General features: G+C 41.0%; 1 protein-coding gene across 2 annotated transcripts in view; it reads right to left on the bottom strand.

Moving 5' to 3' along the window:
• Positions 1-18,973, bottom strand: part of prdm15 (PR domain containing 15) — a 30,536-nt gene that overhangs the window by 10,973 nt on the left and 590 nt on the right. For both annotated transcript variants that reach the window (XM_063896206.1, XM_063896207.1), the window contains exons 2-20: positions 18,852-18,891; positions 18,676-18,769; positions 17,891-18,044; positions 16,479-16,631; positions 16,235-16,340; positions 15,109-15,165; positions 14,678-14,887; positions 13,372-13,530; positions 13,186-13,280; positions 12,678-12,765; positions 12,399-12,566; positions 10,710-10,804; positions 10,287-10,418; positions 8,595-8,735; positions 8,231-8,394; positions 7,550-7,629; positions 7,096-7,215; positions 6,871-7,002; positions 5,538-5,621 (exon numbers count right to left, since the gene is read on the bottom strand). In XM_063896206.1, the coding sequence (XP_063752276.1) occupies positions 5,538-5,621; positions 6,871-7,002; positions 7,096-7,215; positions 7,550-7,629; positions 8,231-8,394; positions 8,595-8,735; positions 10,287-10,418; positions 10,710-10,804; positions 12,399-12,566; positions 12,678-12,765; positions 13,186-13,280; positions 13,372-13,530; positions 14,678-14,887; positions 15,109-15,165; positions 16,235-16,340; positions 16,479-16,631; positions 17,891-18,044; positions 18,676-18,769; positions 18,852-18,891 (2,272 nt within the window). The remainder of the gene's footprint in view (positions 1-5,537; positions 5,622-6,870; positions 7,003-7,095; positions 7,216-7,549; positions 7,630-8,230; positions 8,395-8,594; positions 8,736-10,286; positions 10,419-10,709; positions 10,805-12,398; positions 12,567-12,677; positions 12,766-13,185; positions 13,281-13,371; positions 13,531-14,677; positions 14,888-15,108; positions 15,166-16,234; positions 16,341-16,478; positions 16,632-17,890; positions 18,045-18,675; positions 18,770-18,851; positions 18,892-18,973) is intronic.

The following is an 18,973-nucleotide window of genomic DNA, read 5'->3' as shown; positions in this document are numbered from 1 at the left end:
GTTCTCGTTTTGCACACAAACATTTGAATTTATGTCGTCAGAGTAAACCGCTCCTCATATGGAGGTCAAATTATGAGGATGGGAGGTCACATCAACGACCTCCGGTCCTATCCCAGCAGATACACCAACCACTTTTTCCATATGGCTAAGTACAAATCTTTTTCCAATCTTAGTAGGAAGGTCAATCTTTCCATCTCTAGGTATACTTATCTGTAACCATTTACGTGTAATGGCTTCTTTTGCTGCCACAGTAAGGATTTTTAAGAGATATCCGTCATTTCTTGTAAGTCCTTCAGGTAGATCGCCCAGATAAAGGGACATGTATGTTAATGGTATTTGCAGCCCAAGGATATGCTGCACACATCGCCAAACATATTCCCAAAATACTTTTATCTTTGGGTAGGACCAAAAAATGTAGTGGTGATCAGCTCCACTATCCCCACAATCTCTCCAACACGAAGAATCGTTTGGTGTAAAATATCTTTTCAGCTTTGGAGTGATAAAAAAAACGCACCAGATTTTTCCATCAGAATTTAAGCCATTGAGTAGAGCAGGTAGTAGAGAAGCTCATTTCGCACATGTTTTCCCATGATTCAGTGGTTATTTTCACATTCAATTGCAAGTAAAGTAACTATGTCTTTATGATGGAGTCCCAGGTCAAAATACAGCTTAACTAATTCTTGAACTGTCATACATAAAGAAACAATCCGAAATGCAGGTCCTATCTCATGCGATATTTTGTTGCAACACCCTGAGAAAATGCTTTCTCGTGATCACGCAAAGCAAGTTACGAAACACAAGCTTACACTATACAGTTATACTGTTCAGAGGACTGCTTATGTTTGTGTAGCCCTGGTCTTCCTGAGTTACACAAAATCCATATGGGTTTACGCATCAATCATTTTCTGGATTTATCAGTATGAGAAACTTTCCCGTGAGCACGAGAAACATAAAAAACCAAACACCCTGGTATTATATTCCTTTTTGAGACCACTCATGGGAAGTCTTTAGGTTCCGAGGAGGGATGACCGTTAAATGATAATATTTGACTTTTTGTTATATTTAGCTTATAGCCTGAATATGTGCCAAACAGTTCAAGGAAATCAAGAAAGGCAGTAAGGCAGACGTCAGAGTTACGATCATGTAGCAATGTTATCTGCATACAATGCAATGTTCTGTCTTTAATAGTAATTCCCTGTATGTTACAGTCTTCTCTTATTGCCTGTAATAGAGGTTCTATGTAGATTGCAAAGAGTGTTGGTGAAAGGGGGCATCCCTGACGAGTAGACCTTTCCAATTCTATACGGTCAGTGAGACGGCCATTTATTCTGATTCTCGCTGTGGGGGCCGAATACAAGGCTTTAATACTATTAACAGATTTTTCGGTAAAACCAAAGCGCTCCTGAACCAGAAACAAATATTCCCAACTGACACGATCAAAAGCTTTCTCCGCATCCAGACCTATCAATATAGAGTTTGAATTTGTTTTCCTAATGCTATGTAAAATGTGAAGGGAGTGTCTAATATTGTCTTGTGTTTGACGGCCCCAGACAAAACCGGTTTGGTCACTGTGAATTTGTTCAGGGATAAAAGAATCCAGTCTGCTTGATAAGATTGAAGCATATAGTTTGTAATCCTGGTTCAAAATGGAAATAGGTCTAAGAGGTACATAACATTTTATTTTTGCCTTCTTTTGGAATGAGAGGGATGGCCGCTTCATTCCACGAAGGTGGAACTGAATTATTTTCAAGGGACCAGTTAAAGGAGTTTAGGAGTACTGGAGTCAAATCTTCCCTGAACACTTTGTACCATTCAGCTGGTAGACCATCGCTTCCTGGTGTCTTATTATTTTTAAGTTTAGAAAGTGCAATCTCAAATTGTTTTGAGGTGATTTGTGATGTTAAACATTTATTTTAATGTTCCCCAATTGAGGGTAGGTCTAGGGAGTTTAGAAATGTTTTTATGTTTTCGTTACTTTCTTGTAGGGTCTTGTAGTAGGTACTTTCTGGAAGGCTGTTTCAATTTCATCTAAGCTGCTGTGAATTTTCCCTGTTGGAGGATCTGATCATTTATATATAGATTGTGAAATCAGTTTTTTCCGTACTTTCCTGGCCAACAGTTTCGTAGCTTTAGGGCCTGCTTCATAATATGATTGTTTTATAAATTTGTATTTTTGATCCAGTTGTTCTTTATGAATGTCCATTATCTGATTTCTAATTTTAATCATCATTTCAGGGTTCTGATTTTGGCTGTGCTGTCTTTGGTTGGTTAAGTTTGTTCTCTCTCGTTTTTTTGATTGCTGTACTAACAGATATCAGCTTACCCCTGACGACCACCTTTAAAGTGTCCCAAAGAATCTTTGGGTCTTGTATTGAGTCTCCAGATTGTATTCTTTGGTCTGCTATCCAAATGTAATGTCAAATAGATTGGTGCGTTGATTGAGATGCTTTTAGTTCCAATATCACAGTCCAAAATCCTGTAACGATCATTTTGAAACATAAAAAAGTTGTCAATTCTTGAGTAGACTGCAGAGGAGCGGAATAAAAAGTATAGTGTATATCTGCTGTGTGAAAGTGAACTTTGAAAAAGTAAAAGTGTGCCTTCTGATTCTGAGGCAATCAGTTCGAGAACTTTTTTCATTAAACTGTTATCACTTTGAGGGGGGAGATATACACAGAGAAGGGTGGTTAATTTATTTTCTATTTTTCCTTGTAGTAGAATATATCTGCCCTCACTGTCCCTGATCTCCTTAATACATTTGAAATGAACCGCATTGTGTATCAATATTGTGACTCCTCTTTTGTGTCCTGTTTTAAAGCTGCTACAAAACGTGTTGGTATACCCATATCTTTTTTATTTTTCATGTTCACTTTGGGCTAGGTGGGTCTCCTGTAGAAATATGATTTGATTGTTTTCTCTTCTCATTTTTGTCAATACCCTGCTCCTCCTAACTGGACTAGTCAAGCCTTTTACATTCCGGGAAGCCACTCTAAAGTTACTGTATCCCAAAGTAAAAACAAATTATGCATGTGCCGGCCACATCAACAAATGAACTGCAACAATACCAAATAACATTAACAAAAACATTTAGAATGGTGACTTCCAACTTCAGGCTTTTAGATAGTCCTTCCTTTAACACAAACCCCTCTAACTGCAGGTGGAGAATAAGTCCTACTTCAAGTAGGAGCACCCTCTTTGCAAAATCTCTTTTTTTTCTTGAGCCCAACAGACACCTGTTGTCTCCTCTTCCCAGTCAAGTTTGATTTATTGTGTATTGCTGGGGGCAATGATGGGACAATTAAATACTATATAAGAAGGGAAATAGAGTTAAAACACTTAGACCTCTTTGTCGGGGAAAGAGTAGGGGAGAAGGGAAGTTTCCGTGTCTGACCACAATAAAACATTTTTAACCAAGTCGGGGTGGAGAAGAAACTCCGTGGGGGACATACTAACGTATACCTTGAGATTTGCGCATTAACAGTGTTCAGTCCTTCTGTCGGTGGAAATGTTTATGTTTCTCCCTCAGCCGTTCGGTGCGGTCCCTCTAATGGTCTCTTGGAGCGAGTTTCTGCTCCCAGTCTGGGTCGGCCGCGGCAGGTCCACGGAGAAGCCTCTCTTCCTCATATCCTCCGTTGCTTCTGTTGCAGTACTGTAGAGGCAGGGTCCGTTTTCCCATTGGATCCCGATTTTCGCTGGATATGGTGACTGGAACCGTATTTGTTTCTCTTTAAGAATCTTCTTTATGTTTTTATATTGCTTAACTTTATTATTTATTTTGGTAGGAAGGTTGTGTGCAAACGCAACAAGTTTTCCCTTACAAAAAAATATTCTTAGACCAGGCTGCTTTGAGTATCTTGTCTTTAGTGTCATAACTTTGGAAATGAACCAGGATTGATCTTGAGACGGTTTCGTCTTGAGGTTTAGGGCTGAGTGACCGATGAGCCCGCTCAATGTGTAGATCGGAGTTGCTGTCGAGGGCCAGCTGCGTCTTGAGAGATGTGTCAATATACGTAAGCATAGAGCTTCCTTATGTCCCGTCCTTTATACCGTATATGCGTATGTTGCTGTGGCGGGATCTTCCCTCTAGGTCCGTTACCTTTGCTTGAAGCAGCTTCTGTTGTTTAAGAGAAAAGAGCAGAGCGTTTCTCAGGGCCGTGGCCACCGCCTCGGGTCCTTCCACCCGTTGCTTCTTAAAGTCTGTTAGTTCCTGTTTTAGCGCAGTTTTAAAGTCTCTTATATCCCTGCCCAAGTTTTGGATAGCCTCAGCCGTGGAAATGTCTTCCTCCTCACTACCCGCATCCGTGTCTGTGGTTTTCTTGTCTTTTCCCTCGTCGTAGAGTTTTGTTTTCCTAAGTGATTTCTTGCCTTTAACCCCACTCATATTTTTGGCATCTTGTATTCAAATATATCGTGTTTTTAAGGGGTTTTAAACTCAAATTGACTGGGAGAGTTTTCTATCTATGCCTCCATCTTCAAAGGCTCACCGGAAGACCCTTCTTTATGTCTTTTATACATAAACATGTGTCCGCTGTGTTCAGAGACTCGGAAAGTGTCAGGAATAAAGACCCCCTCTCTTTTTGTCCTGATCCATCTTTATGAAAATCAGCTGTTCAGATGTTGGCCCCTTATAATGTCACAATGTTTTTTTGGGTTGTACAACCATTAGCCAATAACCAACCGAGGTAATCCCCGCCCACCTTATCACCTGGATCTCCTCCTGGAGCGCCCGTGTGATTTTTTAACTAATCATCTATCAGAGGGGCGTGGCCAGCAGCAGCTCATTAGCATTTAAAGCTACAGACAGAATCAGCGCTTTTGGAACAGGGCTGAAACAGAGGGGTTTATGGGATGCTGCAATGATCTGTTTGGTGTTTCAGTCAATCAGAGACAGGTATATGTCTGAGACCTATAATACACACACACACACACACACACACACACACACACACACACACACACACACACACACACACACACACACACACACACACACACACACACACACACACACACACACACACACACACACACACACACACACACACACACACACACACACACACACACACACACACACACACACACACACACACACACACACACCTTGAGACCTATTCCCCTAACTTGCAAAAATATTCTTGAAAAAACCTCTGAATACATAAGTTTATATTAAAAAGACAAATACACCTGATTGACAGAGAGCTGTGACACTGTTTCAACAAAGAAAAAGTTGGTAAACTTTTCAAGTTCAACTCTATTTAGATAGTTAAATTATTTCACTCACACTAAAGAACTACTTGAACTACCTGCACTACCGTCAAACTGTGTTGATTGTGTCGAACATATGTATAAATTACTTAGTTTTTTTTGTATAGCCCTTTTTACCCCCCCTTTTTCTTTCTAGGCTCTTATCTTTTTATGTTATATGTTCTTTTATATTTGTACTGTGGGACTGCCAGAAACGGTATTTCAATTTTCTGTACGTATAACACATGTGGAAACTTTGACAATAAAGTGGACTGACTGTGAGGACTTGCCTGTGTGGATGAGTTTGTGCGTCTCCAGAGTCGTCCTCTCACTGAACGTCTTTCCACACAGCTCACACATGAAGTCCTTAATACCTGCAGGCAGAATGTCACAAACAGTCACGTGATCAGCTTTCTGGGAAGTCTGCACTGTAGATGGCACGTACAGCAACCCCATTTCTATGACATGACGCTTTAAAATGCTGAACTGCTGAAGAAAAGTGTTTGTTTGTGAGTATGTGTGAGTGAAAGGTGCAGGTGTGCGTCTTTGACTGCTGAGGCTGTTTAATCGTTCACAGTAGCATGAACAAAATATCCTTTATTATTAAAAGATTATTATTATTAATACAATAAGATTATTTTTGGGGCTCTTTCCCTTTATTATTTAGGACAGCAAAGCGATAGAAAAAGATCTGTCTGGCCCTCTGTGTCTTTGTCATTGCATATCTTGAGTGAAATTGTTGAACTGCTGGGAACCAGAAGGCATGTGGTGTTGAATTTAGTGATATTTGGAAATTGAATGCAGTTCAACATAGTCATTTTAGAAATTAAGTCAGACTGGATAATTCAAGAAAAATAACAGATTAGATTATTGTAATATGATCAAAACCTCCACTTTACTTTATTTCGTAAGCAATGAATATCATCCTTCCATGATATATATACTGCGTGGGATAGGGACTCCCCATCTTTTTTTTTGTTTCTTGTTTTTCTTTTTGTATTATTGTCTTTAGAATTTGTATTCATGTATAAGAAAATAATAAAAAATGTGTCACAAAAAAAACTGTTGGTTATTGTACATTTGAAATGCAGATTTTAAGTGCTTCTGGAGCTTCTCGTTAGTTACTTCAGGGGAACGTTTAGTTTGACTCGTAACATAATTCAATATTTTCACATCTATATATCCCTAATAATCCAGCTGTTTGGGGCCCAGGCAGTTAGCGACGGTTCCAGGAGAAAGCTGCGACACAGGCCAAGCCTTCAGACGGCACTGCACTAATTCATTTAATTATTTAATATTTTCAATTTAATTTAAAGCCCATGTCTTGTTTTAAATGTCGGGAAAGTTTATGAATACATTTAAAAAACATAAAATGTATTCATCTGTCTGAAATGTTATAACGACAAACTGTAAAATAGGTAAACTTCATAGGCTGAATTTTAAAAAGGTTTTTTGTCAAACCTAATTCCCAATTCTGATATAAATGAGCCGTTTTTGGTTGTGAATTATGTTCATATTGTACTTTATGAGATAAAAATGTACTTATAGGGTAGGTACTATGAGTATTAAATGCGCTGCGTTTTGTATGTTCTTTGTGAACCAGTAACACACACTTGGACTCACCGGTGTGTCTCTTGTAGTGTTTGAGCATGTTGACCTTCTGGGCGAACTTGCGGTTGCACTCCTTACACTCGTACTCCTTGATGCCCTTGTGGAGCTTCATGTGGTGCCTCAGAGCGTGCTTGGTCTTCATTCCTGCGCAAGAACAAATCCTCTTTATGATGATCCAAACATTACTGGGTTTCTGCACCGGCAGAGAAAGGTAACTCGGTGTGTTATGGAGCTCACCTTTCCCGCACTCTGCGCACAGGAAGTCCCGGATGTCGTCGTGCACCCTGAGGTGCTCCTTCAGCATGTCCTTCCTTGCGAATGATTTGCCACATTTATCACAGCCGTGGCTCTTCACTCCTGGAGGAAAAAAATGGCAGACATGTATCACTGCGCCCATTTCCATCTGCAATGCATCCACAGATGTTAGAGGCATCCCTATTAACTATTTTATTAATGTCCATTTTAGTGGCAACATTATGCTTCATGCTTACATCCCCCAGTGGAAGCAAAACACACAACACAGAGATTTTAGCCTTTACAGACCACCTACATGCACTTAAACCTATAGAACACACTACAGGAGAGGCAGAACCCCAAAAAGCAGAATAGGGTCTCTTTAAATGGTCCTGGATTGGTCCCACAGATTGGGAAATCCTACAGATCATGTGATCCCGGGCTGTCTGTCACTCACCAGTGTGGATGATCTTGTGCCTTTCCAGGTTACCGATGCTGTTGAAGATTCGGCCACAAATTTCACACGGGTGGATGTACCTTTAGGACACAGGAGCGGATTACAAATTATTGCAGAAACGTTATACTGCAGATTTCTCATTTTAAAGTTTAGTATTTTTTCCATATTCCACCTTCTAAATAGTGCTAACAGAGTTTACATTGAGCCACATATTAGTTAAATACAGCCCCGGAAAAAATTAAGAGACCACTCCACATTTTTCTTAAATCTTTATCTCTACATGTATGGCAGCCATTCCAGTGTCTGTTGAATTCTAACACAGAAAAATGTTGTCAGTAGTTTATAGAATACAATAAAAACAATAAAAAAATCATTCAACTCAAAGACATATCTATAAATAAGAAACCAGAGAAACTGATAATGCTGAAGTCCGCGGCTGTATATGGTTGCATGTCTGCTTCTCTTGATATTTGAGGACATAAAAATGGTTTTCATATGGATTCGTCATCCGTAACTAATAAAAACTAAAAAAATAATGTTGATAATAGTAACATTTGTAACATTTTCATCATATCATCAGCTGACCTCAGACCTCTGTCGTCCAAAAACTCAGCTTGACTGGACAAGGCTATACAAACATATAGACAACAACCAAACTGAGAGTTGTATGTTTGTGTTTACTTCTGCACGGCGGGGTCTGGCAGCTGCTCTCTGTGGATGACCAGGTGAGCGTTGTAGGTGGCCTTCAGCGCGAAGCGGCGGTTACAGATACCGCAGCCGTAGCCCCGCTCCTTGTGCTGTTCCAGGATGTGCTTCAGGTACTCTCTGCCCTTTGCGAACGACAGCTGGAGACACGGAAGACATTTCTCTATTAATCCCTCCTGACTGTTTAATCAGACAGCCTTGCGCATGTTGATGAAAACTCTGCTCTAGATTAGAGGACAGACCAAACATTTTATACTCAAAAGCATGCTTCTACCGTCTGAATCAGCTTGGTGTTTTAAGATAAAGAACATATATTGCGTGTTGAAATCAGCAGGCTTACTTGGCATTTCTTGCAGTTGTACTTGTGGTGCTCTGGGTCGTCCTCCTCCTCGTCATCGTCCGAGTCGTCGCTGTCGCCCGCCGAGATGCCGATCTTCTTGATGAAACATTCCCTCTCCTGCTCATCCATCAAAGCTATATCCTGCAACAAACACAACTTTTTGAAATGATTCAGCTCACACACAACATCCAGAGAGGGGGCCAAACCAGGTTTACTGCAAATGTTTGATCCAAAACGCTCTTTAAAATCCATAGCAATGGTAGGAATTGATTTCAAAGTACTGCTGCTGGTTTATAAAGCATTGAATGGTTTAGGCCCAATCTACTGCTGTCATTATGAACCCTCCAGAACTGTCAGGTCTTCTGGGACGGGTCAGCTTTCTGTCGGAGTCAGAACTAAACATGGAGAAGCAGCGTTCAGTTATTATGCTCCAAATAGCTGGAACAAACTACCAGAACCCTGCAGGTCCGCTGCTACTCTTACTACTTTTAAATCCAGGCTGAAAACATTTAGTTTTGCCGCTGCTTTGAATTGAATTGTTCTTATCTAACGTCTTTTGAGAGAGGGTTGCTGGGGAGAGCCTCTACCCAGCACTGATGACTAAGCAGAACTCCCGGACAGTGAGTGGATGGACCAGTGGAGGGCCTTTATTCCAGAGCCTACGCAGACCCAGGCTTTCACATATCTGTGCATTAGAAGAAGTACTTTTTAAAGTTTTATCTAAGAGGAAAGTTTTATATGCAAATTAGTAGTTGGACATCTTTTTTCTGGAGGAATTTATACTATTCTGTTAAAACCAGACTGGAATACCCTGCTGCATTTAATAATTGGAAGCGAGGAAACTCTGCTGTCAGTAAAGGCTACATGCTCCAAGGAAGATGTGGGAAACTTATTTTTAGTTCGAGAATTACCTTTATTTTAAATAGCCTTATTTAGGAGTCAGCTCTGAGTATCAATGCATGGAAATGCAATACTCAATTATCTACAAGTTAAAGTCCTGCATTCAAATGTTTACTAAAGTAAAAGTACAAAAGCATTAGCATCAAACTATACTTACAACACACATTTTTAAAAAGAGGTACTCATTATACCGCATAGCCAATTTTCAAATAATATACATTTTTTATTTGGATTATAAATATGGCTGCATCGATGAATGCATCACGTTAATGTTGCAGCTGCTAAAGGAGTTCATTTTAATAACTTGATCTTCTCTAATGGTGGCTTTTGAATTTCCCCCAGGATCCATACAGTTTTATTTTATCAATAACACATGTATATTTATTTGTAGATTTTTATTTTGTAGTTTTAATCTGAATCAACAAAGACATTAAAGCAAATTAAATAAAAATTGTGCAGTAAAAGCAAATGATTTCCCTGAGTTGTAGAGTGAAATATCTGAAAATGTAACACACACCTGAGTACAATACACAAATTGTTTTCTAGTCGATAGATTTTGTGTGCTCCGGCTCAATTTCAAATAAAAAAAAGGGGTCAGGATTTGTGTTTTGGAGAAGCATGGATTCACAGCCGCTCAAGTATAAGTAGAACTCTGTATGATTTCATTCCTGTGCCTTATCGCTTGATGATAACTAAGCTACGTCAGCAAGACCAGAATCTACAGCTGTGTAACGGGAAAGATAGACAAGTGTGTGTGTGTGTGTGTGTGTGCGTAGAGTCCCTCTGCCTCACCTTGAAGTGAACGTGGATGTGATCTCGCAGCACGTCCACGCGGAAGAACTTGCGTGCGCAGATCTCACAGGTGTACTTCTTATCTCCGTGAGTCAACAGATGCTTGTTCATGTTGCTTCTGCAGGAAAACACCTTCACACACACACACACACACACACACACACACACACACACACACACACACACACACACACACACACACACACACACACACACACACACACACACACACACACACACACACACACACACACACACACACACACACACACACACACACACACACACACACACACACACACACACACACACACACACACACACACACACACACACACACACACACACACACACACACACACACGTCACGGAGGAAGTTCTTTTGTATTCCCCCAGGATTCCTGTGCGGTGTGCGGCGCTCACCTTGCCGCAGATGGGACAGGGGGACGGCTCCTTCCTGTACCTGGTCCCTTCCTCTCCGTTGGCCTCCAGCTCCTCTCTCTTCATGTGCTTTGGCCCTGTCCAGATGCATCATGGTTTTAGTAAAGCATAGAGCTTTAAGGCCCGACAGGAAGAATAGGGTGACTAAAGATATAGCTTGAGCTCTCTGCAGTTCTATAATTTAGAAATGAGATTTTTTCATCAAGACAATTCACTGTTAGCCCTGTGTCCAAATTGCATCACCTTTTGAGAGAGGGGTGCTGGGGAGAGCCTCTACCCAGCACCCCAGCAGAGTTGAATCCTAAATGCACTCCAGCCATTCTTTTAATGTTTATTTTTGCCGCTGCTTTTAATTGAACTATTCCTATCTAAGATTGCACTGAACATTTTATTCATGTATTTGATACCTGTGTTATTCATGTTTTATGTTACAGTTTCAGAGAAACTTAAAGGTACCAGTAATACACTTTGGTTTCAAGACCTTGGTTCGCGGAGGAATCCTAAAAAGTCCTAGAAAGACAAGGTAAACTTAACTAACGTGAAAGAGGAACAGCTTCAGGGACACTTAAAAGTACCAAGGGATCAGGTTGGAGCAAAAACACAGCAGTAAAACAGAACATCTTGTTTTATCTGGAGAGGACAGAAGTCAGCTCTGACATCACCTCTGCAAACTGAGAAGATGAAGTGGACATTTGGGAATTATAGTAGAGATTCAGATCTCACACTGCTGTAACTTTTATTAATTTATATTATACCTGGTATCTTTATTTTATTCTCTTTGCTTTTTAATGACTGTTTTTTAAATGCTCTTAATTCCTTTCATTTTTGTAAAGCACTTTGAATTGCCTTTTGAAAGGTGCTGTGTAAATAAAATTGCCTTGCCTGGTATGTGGAAAATACCCCCTTGACTTTTATCCATCTATTTGGGATATTGTATATCTGTTTGACATTGTTTTTGCACCATGAGCCCCGGAAGATGCTTGCTCTCAAACGTTGTATGAATGAGTTTTACGGCTCTGACAGCCGAAGAGAAAAAGAAAAAGATAAACTTGGCATCGAGTGTGCGCCCTGCCAATCTACTCCAAAACAAATAGGCTTTTTTTGTCTGTATATCAGTTTGCGTCTGAAAAACTCAAACTCTACAGTGACATCAGCAAAGCTTTTCTGAAAAGCTTAAAAAGTTTAAGCTCGATCATAGCCTTCTACGAACGGTTGTTCTCACGGTTACCAGACCTCAACAATTACTCTATCATACCTGGGGGGGAATTCAACTATTGGCTTGACCCAGCTCTACATAGATCATGTACAAATATTAATAGGATAAGTACATCTGCCTCTTTAATTAGGGCTTTTTCTCTCTGATCACAGACACAAATATAGGCTTTTCTGTGTTTGTATGACAGTCTCTGGAAAAACAAGCTTCTTCTCAAATTTCTACAGTGACATCACCAGCAATTTTCTGAAAAGTTGAAATAGTTTAAGCTCGAAGTGGCTGTGCAAAACATGCAGTGCTTAGAAAAAGTAGTCTGTCCGTCTGTCATCTTAGCTTCTGTCTAAACTCAAACTTTATATTCCACACTCCGTTATGTCCTAAGTTGCCCATTCTGAAAACATAGCATGAGCATTCTGAACAGAACTGAATGGATCCTCGCTCTCTCCCTCGGGACTCACCCACACCGTGCCTCCTGTGGTGCTCCTGCATCACGTCTTTGCGGTAGAACATCTTGTTGCAGATCTCACAGGAGTAGAGCTTTTCGCCGTGCTTCTTCTTGTGCTTGGAAAGGTTACTGTTGGTGGAGAAGAAGCGCGAGCAGATATCGCACTGGAACGTCTTGTCGTCTGCAGAGAGGAGGAGGAGGAGATAAGGCCTGGCAGGGATGTGATCACAATTTGCAAAAAGAAACCAAACAAGATAGCTTTAAATTAAACAAAGATGAAAACCTGTCTGACCTGTCCGACAGTTGTGGAACTTTAAGGCATTTTCCAGGCGAAAGGATTTCTCACACGTGTTGCATTTGTATTTGTAATCCTGGTCAGGCTGTTGGGAGAACACAGAAAGAGGTCACATGACCTAGGAGAGGACTTTTTAAAGGGGTCATAAGTATGTAGTGTCTCTCCTGGGACATGTCTCTGTGCTTTAATGTTCAAAAAGCTCTTTATGTTTCTCATACTGCCTGTGCTGCATCACCTCTTTTCACCCTCTGTCTGAAACCAGAGCCCAGTCTGCTCTGATTGGTTAGCCCCTTAGCTTATCAGAAACAATGTGATTGGAACCCGAGCCGATAGAAGTGCAAGTGTTATATAGTGATGTCACTCCACGGGAGGGAGGGAGCACAGGGATTTTAGCTTTTACAGAACATTTACATGCACTAAAATCTATAGAACACACTGCAGGGGAGGGAGAACCCCAAACAGCAGAACAGGGCCTGTAAGCCCTGAGTGCCTGCAGTGACCTCACCATGTTCTTGCTGTGCTTGTAGGAGATGTGCTGCTTCAGACTCTCCTTGCGGCTGAACAACTTGTCGCACTCATCACATTTGAACAGCTTATCACCTGTGAGAACAAACGGGAAGGGAATCCTCAGAATGTTATCTCCACACATGAATCAGTGACATAACCCTCAGAACACCCCCCCTGCACCCACCGTGAGAGCGCACATGTCTGTTGAGGTTGCTGCTGTTCTGGAAGACCTTGCTGCAGAGGGAGCAGCGGTACACCCTCTTGTGCTCTCGGGCTTTGTGTCTCTTCAGGATGCCGTCTGCGGCCTCTGACGGCCCAGAGCGCAGCACTGAGGGTTTCACATCTGCACACACACACACACACACACACACACACACACACACACACACACACACACACACACACACACACACACACACACACACACACACACACACACACACACACACACACACACACACACACACACACACACACACACACACACACACACACACACACACACACACACACACACACACACACACACACACACACACACACACACACACACACACACACACACACACACACACACACACACACACACACACACACACACACACACACACCAACAAAAGGAAAATGTTTTAGATGAAAATCATCATTATTTTTTAAATGATCACCCTGCAAAATCAAAGATCTTATCGCAATTGGAATATTAGCCCAAATAATCTTCCTGCTAAGATGAAAACCTCTATGGGAATAGCCTCATTCCCTTTCCTGCTGCTGCTGCTCCGTCTCATACAACCTCAGCTAGATATTGGCAACGTTTTCCCAGAATGCAATCTGACAGCCTGTGCAGGATGCATCTGAACCTGCTGCAACGCGTTCCTCTCAGAGTGATGTTCAACATGTCAGGAGACAGAGTGACAGTGATAGTAACCACAGAGGAAACACCGTCTTTCTTCTTCTGAGATGGATTTCTAACTGTGTTCATGATGAATGTCGGAACAGATCCTGAGTAGTTTTAAATCCTTTACAAGTGTTCATCTTAACAAGCGATTTCTCACTTAGGTCCACAAATGCTCAAAAGTACATCTCAAAGAACCACTTTCTGTCACTTGGAATGCAACAATAGAGGAGGGATGTAACAATAAATAAATATATATATTTATTGTTACAGTATACAAACTATTTATTAACTATGGTGAATGTATTGATTGTCGTGGATATCCTCATGAGTATATGAAAAGCTGTTGGGCTTACTTATCTATTTTTCCTTCTTTATACCCTATCATATAAGATTACCTTTTATAAGAGGTTTGAAAATGTTGGGGCTCAACAAAATGTAAAGTGATTTAAGGATTTTGAATTGCTGTGTTTAGAGTTTAGAGTTACATGATTATAATGATAATGAAGTCAATAGTGATTATTTTACCCAGCATATCAGTGTAATAAATCTTCATACTGTCCCATGTCCCTGCTCCTGCCTGACTGTATGTCCTCACCTCTGTGTTTGCCTGCAGTAGCTGCGGCTCCGGGCCGGCGTCCCTTAGCTCTCCTCCCCCTGCCCTGCGCTCTCTTGGGGCCCGGCTGAGCTGCAGGGGGGCCGCACTCCTGCTCATCGGGGCCCACTAGGCTCTCCTCTTGGGGCAGAAGCGGGTCGATAGGAAGCACCGTTGCCGTCTTCAGCTCATCAAGATGACTCAGCATGTTGCCTGTGACAAACAGTAGGGGAATCAGAGCGTGTAACCATGACGCAGCACTTCCTCAGCCTAAAGATGTTTTGAACAGTCAGAACCATGCTGGATTTAATGTGCATAGAGCCATATGGAAACTACCTGTAATGCAAGGTGAAGCTTATGACCTTTATCTGAGCTTCTCTGTGACATTTCTAATATGGACTGATGGAGCAGCTGGATGTTTTTAATCAACTCACCTGCATTGTTTCTTTCAGCCACTGGGGGCACAGTTTTCTTAGAGGTCTCAGTCACTTCTGAATTAAAAAAGAGAACAACCATAAAACGCTACTCGCACTGTGGCCATGACACGCATCAGGTCTGCAGTGGTGTAAAGTAACTAAGTACACTCACATAAATACTGTACTGAGGTACTTGTGCTTTACTTGAGTATTTCCATTTAATGCTGATTTGTACTTCTACTCCACTACATTTCAGAGGAAAATGGTGTACTTTTACTCCACTACATGTATTTAATCCCTTTAGTTACTTTACAGATCTGGATTAATGATGGTAAATATAATCAGCCCTTAAATCAGACTTTAGTTCACCTGCAGTAAATTCAGCAGCTACCCTGCAGTATACAAAGCCATTCAAACTAGCTGCACCTTTACCAGCTCTGAGAACACTTTAATGATCAATAATTATAAAACATATCAGAGATATTATTCTGAAATGGACCAATCAAACAATCACTACTTTTACTGTCGCTACTTTAAGTACATTTAGATGAGAGTACTTCTACTTTCACTGGAGGAACATTTTGAATACTTTTACTGTGACAGAGTATTCCTACACTCTGGTACTTCTACTTTACTCAAGTACAAGATCTGAGTACTTCTACTTTACTCAAGTACAAGATCTGAGTACTTCTACGTTTACTCAAGTACAAGACCTGAGTACTTCTACTTTTACTCAAGTACAAGACCTGAGTACTTCTACTTTTACTCAAGTACAAGATCTGAGTACTTCTACTTTACTCAAGTACAAGATCTGAGTACTTCTACTTTACTCAAGTACAAGATCTGAGTACTTCTACTTTACTCAAGTACAAGACCTGAGTACTTCTACTTTACTCAAGTACAAGATCTGAGTACTTCTACTTTACTCAAGTACAAGATCTGAGTACTTCTACTTTACTCAAGTACAAGACCTGAGTACTTCTACTTTTACTCAAGTACAAGATCTGACTACTTCTACTTTACTCAACTACAAGACCTGAGTACTTCTACTTTACTCAAGTACCAGATCTGAGTACTTCTACTTTTACTCAAGTACAAGATCTGAGCACTCCTCCCCCCCATGCAGTGCTGTGATGTCACCTACCTGGTGGAGGTGCTGGTTGGAGTGGAGGCTTAAGCACAGGCTTCTCCATCTTCTTGGCGTAGAAAGCTCCGTACCACACCCTCAGCTCTGCTCCTGGCAGCACATCCTGGGAATCAAACAGTTGGGGCAAAAGTTACAACACACCAAACCTGTGTGAGAAAGTAATGAGTCGATGAATCCCTGAATCTGGACCCACAGCAGCGGTTCTGAAAGGCTCAGGTTCAGGACGGACAAACACACACACCTGCGAGGTGTTGAAGTACACGTCACCGTCCAGCTGGTAGGCCGTCAGGTTCTGGTGTGTGTGCTCAGAGGCCGGGCGCACCAGCATCATCCAGTTGCAGTCTTCTTCACTGCTGGAGTCAAAACACACCACCACAGAGTCCTTCTGGAAGATCTGAGCGTTGGAGGGGGAGGGTTAAACACCAATCAGAGCAGAGCAGAGCCGCAAGTGTCTTACTAACTTAAAAAGGACTGTGCAACTTAAAACAATTAAACAAATAAAAAATAATTAAATCAGGAAATTGGATTTAGAATGCACTTACTATTACTTTTGAATATATATGTAAACATATATAACACAGTATTCAGTGTTAATAAGCCCACTTTTTATAATAAATTCAGTCAATATAAATTGAAAACATTTTCTAACAAATCTAAAAGTGATTTAAAAAATCCCAAAACGTATTTACATAACAAGCTTAAAATACACCCTTCATATTTCCCATTATTATAAGCAATATGAGGCTTCTGTTTTAAAGGGATGAGCTGCCAATACTTTTTGTAACAACATAAATGACACCCTGTTAATGTGACGCTGTGATGGAGGCGGTTTTTACTGAAAGTATATTCAAGAATCACGCATAATTCACATCTGATTGATTTTTCTAACTTATAACTTAACTTATGAGGCAATGTACCTCACCCCTAGTGAGGGGCCCAGCCCTATGTATGTTTTTTCTGTATTTGGCCCTCAGTGAAAAACATTTGGACATCCCTGGTCGAAACCATTTAATGGAAAATGTTGAATTTTATAAACATTTATACATTTGAGGCAGAAAAAAAGGACATTGTGAAAAATAATTGGCATTGACCAAGACAGCCTGTAGATGAATCCTACAACAAAGTAGTGCTGGGTGGCATAGCGTCTTATAACCAATACCGTGAACTCTATACAGTATGATATACTGTTGTTCAGAGGTTTTTGAGATTTTAAAAAACTCTGACATGGACCAGACAAAATTTATTGTAAATGTTGTCGAACTAAAATTGTTGCCCGGGGAGGTCACAAGTAATGTACCCCACCGCCTCAACAGAAAGCACTTATTGGAGTACGAAGAATGTAGGAAAACACCAGCAAGGCTGGTGAATTGTCTAAAGTAAAGTTGAGTAAAGCATCACTTGAAGGTGCATTTGTTCCAGGGACTGCCTATGGTAGGAAAAACGTATAAATGTAAATACATTTCCAATCATTGAAGGATAAATAAATACCATGACAGTTGTAATTTGGAAAAATACTGTGACATGAGTTTCTGGTCCCACCGCCCAGCCATACAACAAACTGACATGTCTTTACAGGACAAGACTCAACCTGACCCAGGTCAAGAGATTTCTGTTAAATAAAAATAAAAACTCTTCAGGGTTTTAAGACTGCACCTTCAGAGGGAACGCTCCTTCTTGCTGCAGATGGGGGACCCTCTTAGCCTCAAAGGGCCCAAAGCGGGTCCTTTTGACGAGGCGACGCAGGACAAACACCCCCTCCTGCCCGTCGGGCCCCTGTCTGATCTCCAGGCTGCTTGGTAAAGACGACCTAATCCAGGACAAGAAGAGTATACTTGTTAAAATGGCATCACAAAACTCAGAATCAGGTATCAGGAATTTGCTTTGGTGTAAAGCGATGCATAGCTTACACAGTAAATAAAATAATTGTTTTATTTTTAAATGGAGGGCAACTACTATCTAAACGATTTTAAATAAAAATAAATATAAGGAAGAAACCTAAATATACCAAAGTCAGTTTGATTATATTTCTTTAGTATTTCAACTAATGTTTTAAAATAAACAATTAGTTGATTATATTTTAAGGCATTTAGGCAACAATGAAATGTGGCTTTTCCTGTGTGGGATGGAATGCCAGAAAGTTAACACTTTACATACACACACACACACACACACACACACACACACACACACACACACACACACACACACACACACACACACACACACACACCACACACACACACACACACACACACACACACACACCTACCTCAAGGTCTGAAATATCATAAATGACACACACATACAGAGCCCCCTCACTATGAGCAGTTTAGATGTCTGGAGCTTGCAGGAATCACACTTTTATTTATTTTATTTACTATTTAACACTGTGAAGGGGAATGGATGGAATCAGTGCAGTCAGTGAAGCTGTCACTCACCGGGCCCTGCTGAGGACATAGGAGTCCTGGACAGTGACCAGGGGTCCCAGCTCAGGACACTCAGAGTCATGGTACTGGCCACAGTCTTCACACCCTGAAACACACACACACACACACACACACATCAGTCACCACAGCCCACTGTCAGTGAATGGAGCAGCTGGATTAATACTCACAGATGAACTCATCTGGCGTCTGCTCAGCCATTATGCCCACCTACAAGAGGAAGTAAATCATAATCAAATATCATGTCATTATTAGGGTCTGATGACCAGCAACCATTTCCTCCAGGTCGTCT

This window comes from Eleginops maclovinus, chromosome 11, assembly GCF_036324505.1.
Source record: "Eleginops maclovinus isolate JMC-PN-2008 ecotype Puerto Natales chromosome 11, JC_Emac_rtc_rv5, whole genome shotgun sequence".
Classification (NCBI taxonomy): domain Eukaryota; kingdom Metazoa; phylum Chordata; class Actinopteri; order Perciformes; family Eleginopidae; genus Eleginops; species Eleginops maclovinus.
The sequence above is the reverse complement of the archived record's forward strand: the minus strand, read 5'-3'. Positions and strand labels throughout refer to the sequence as shown.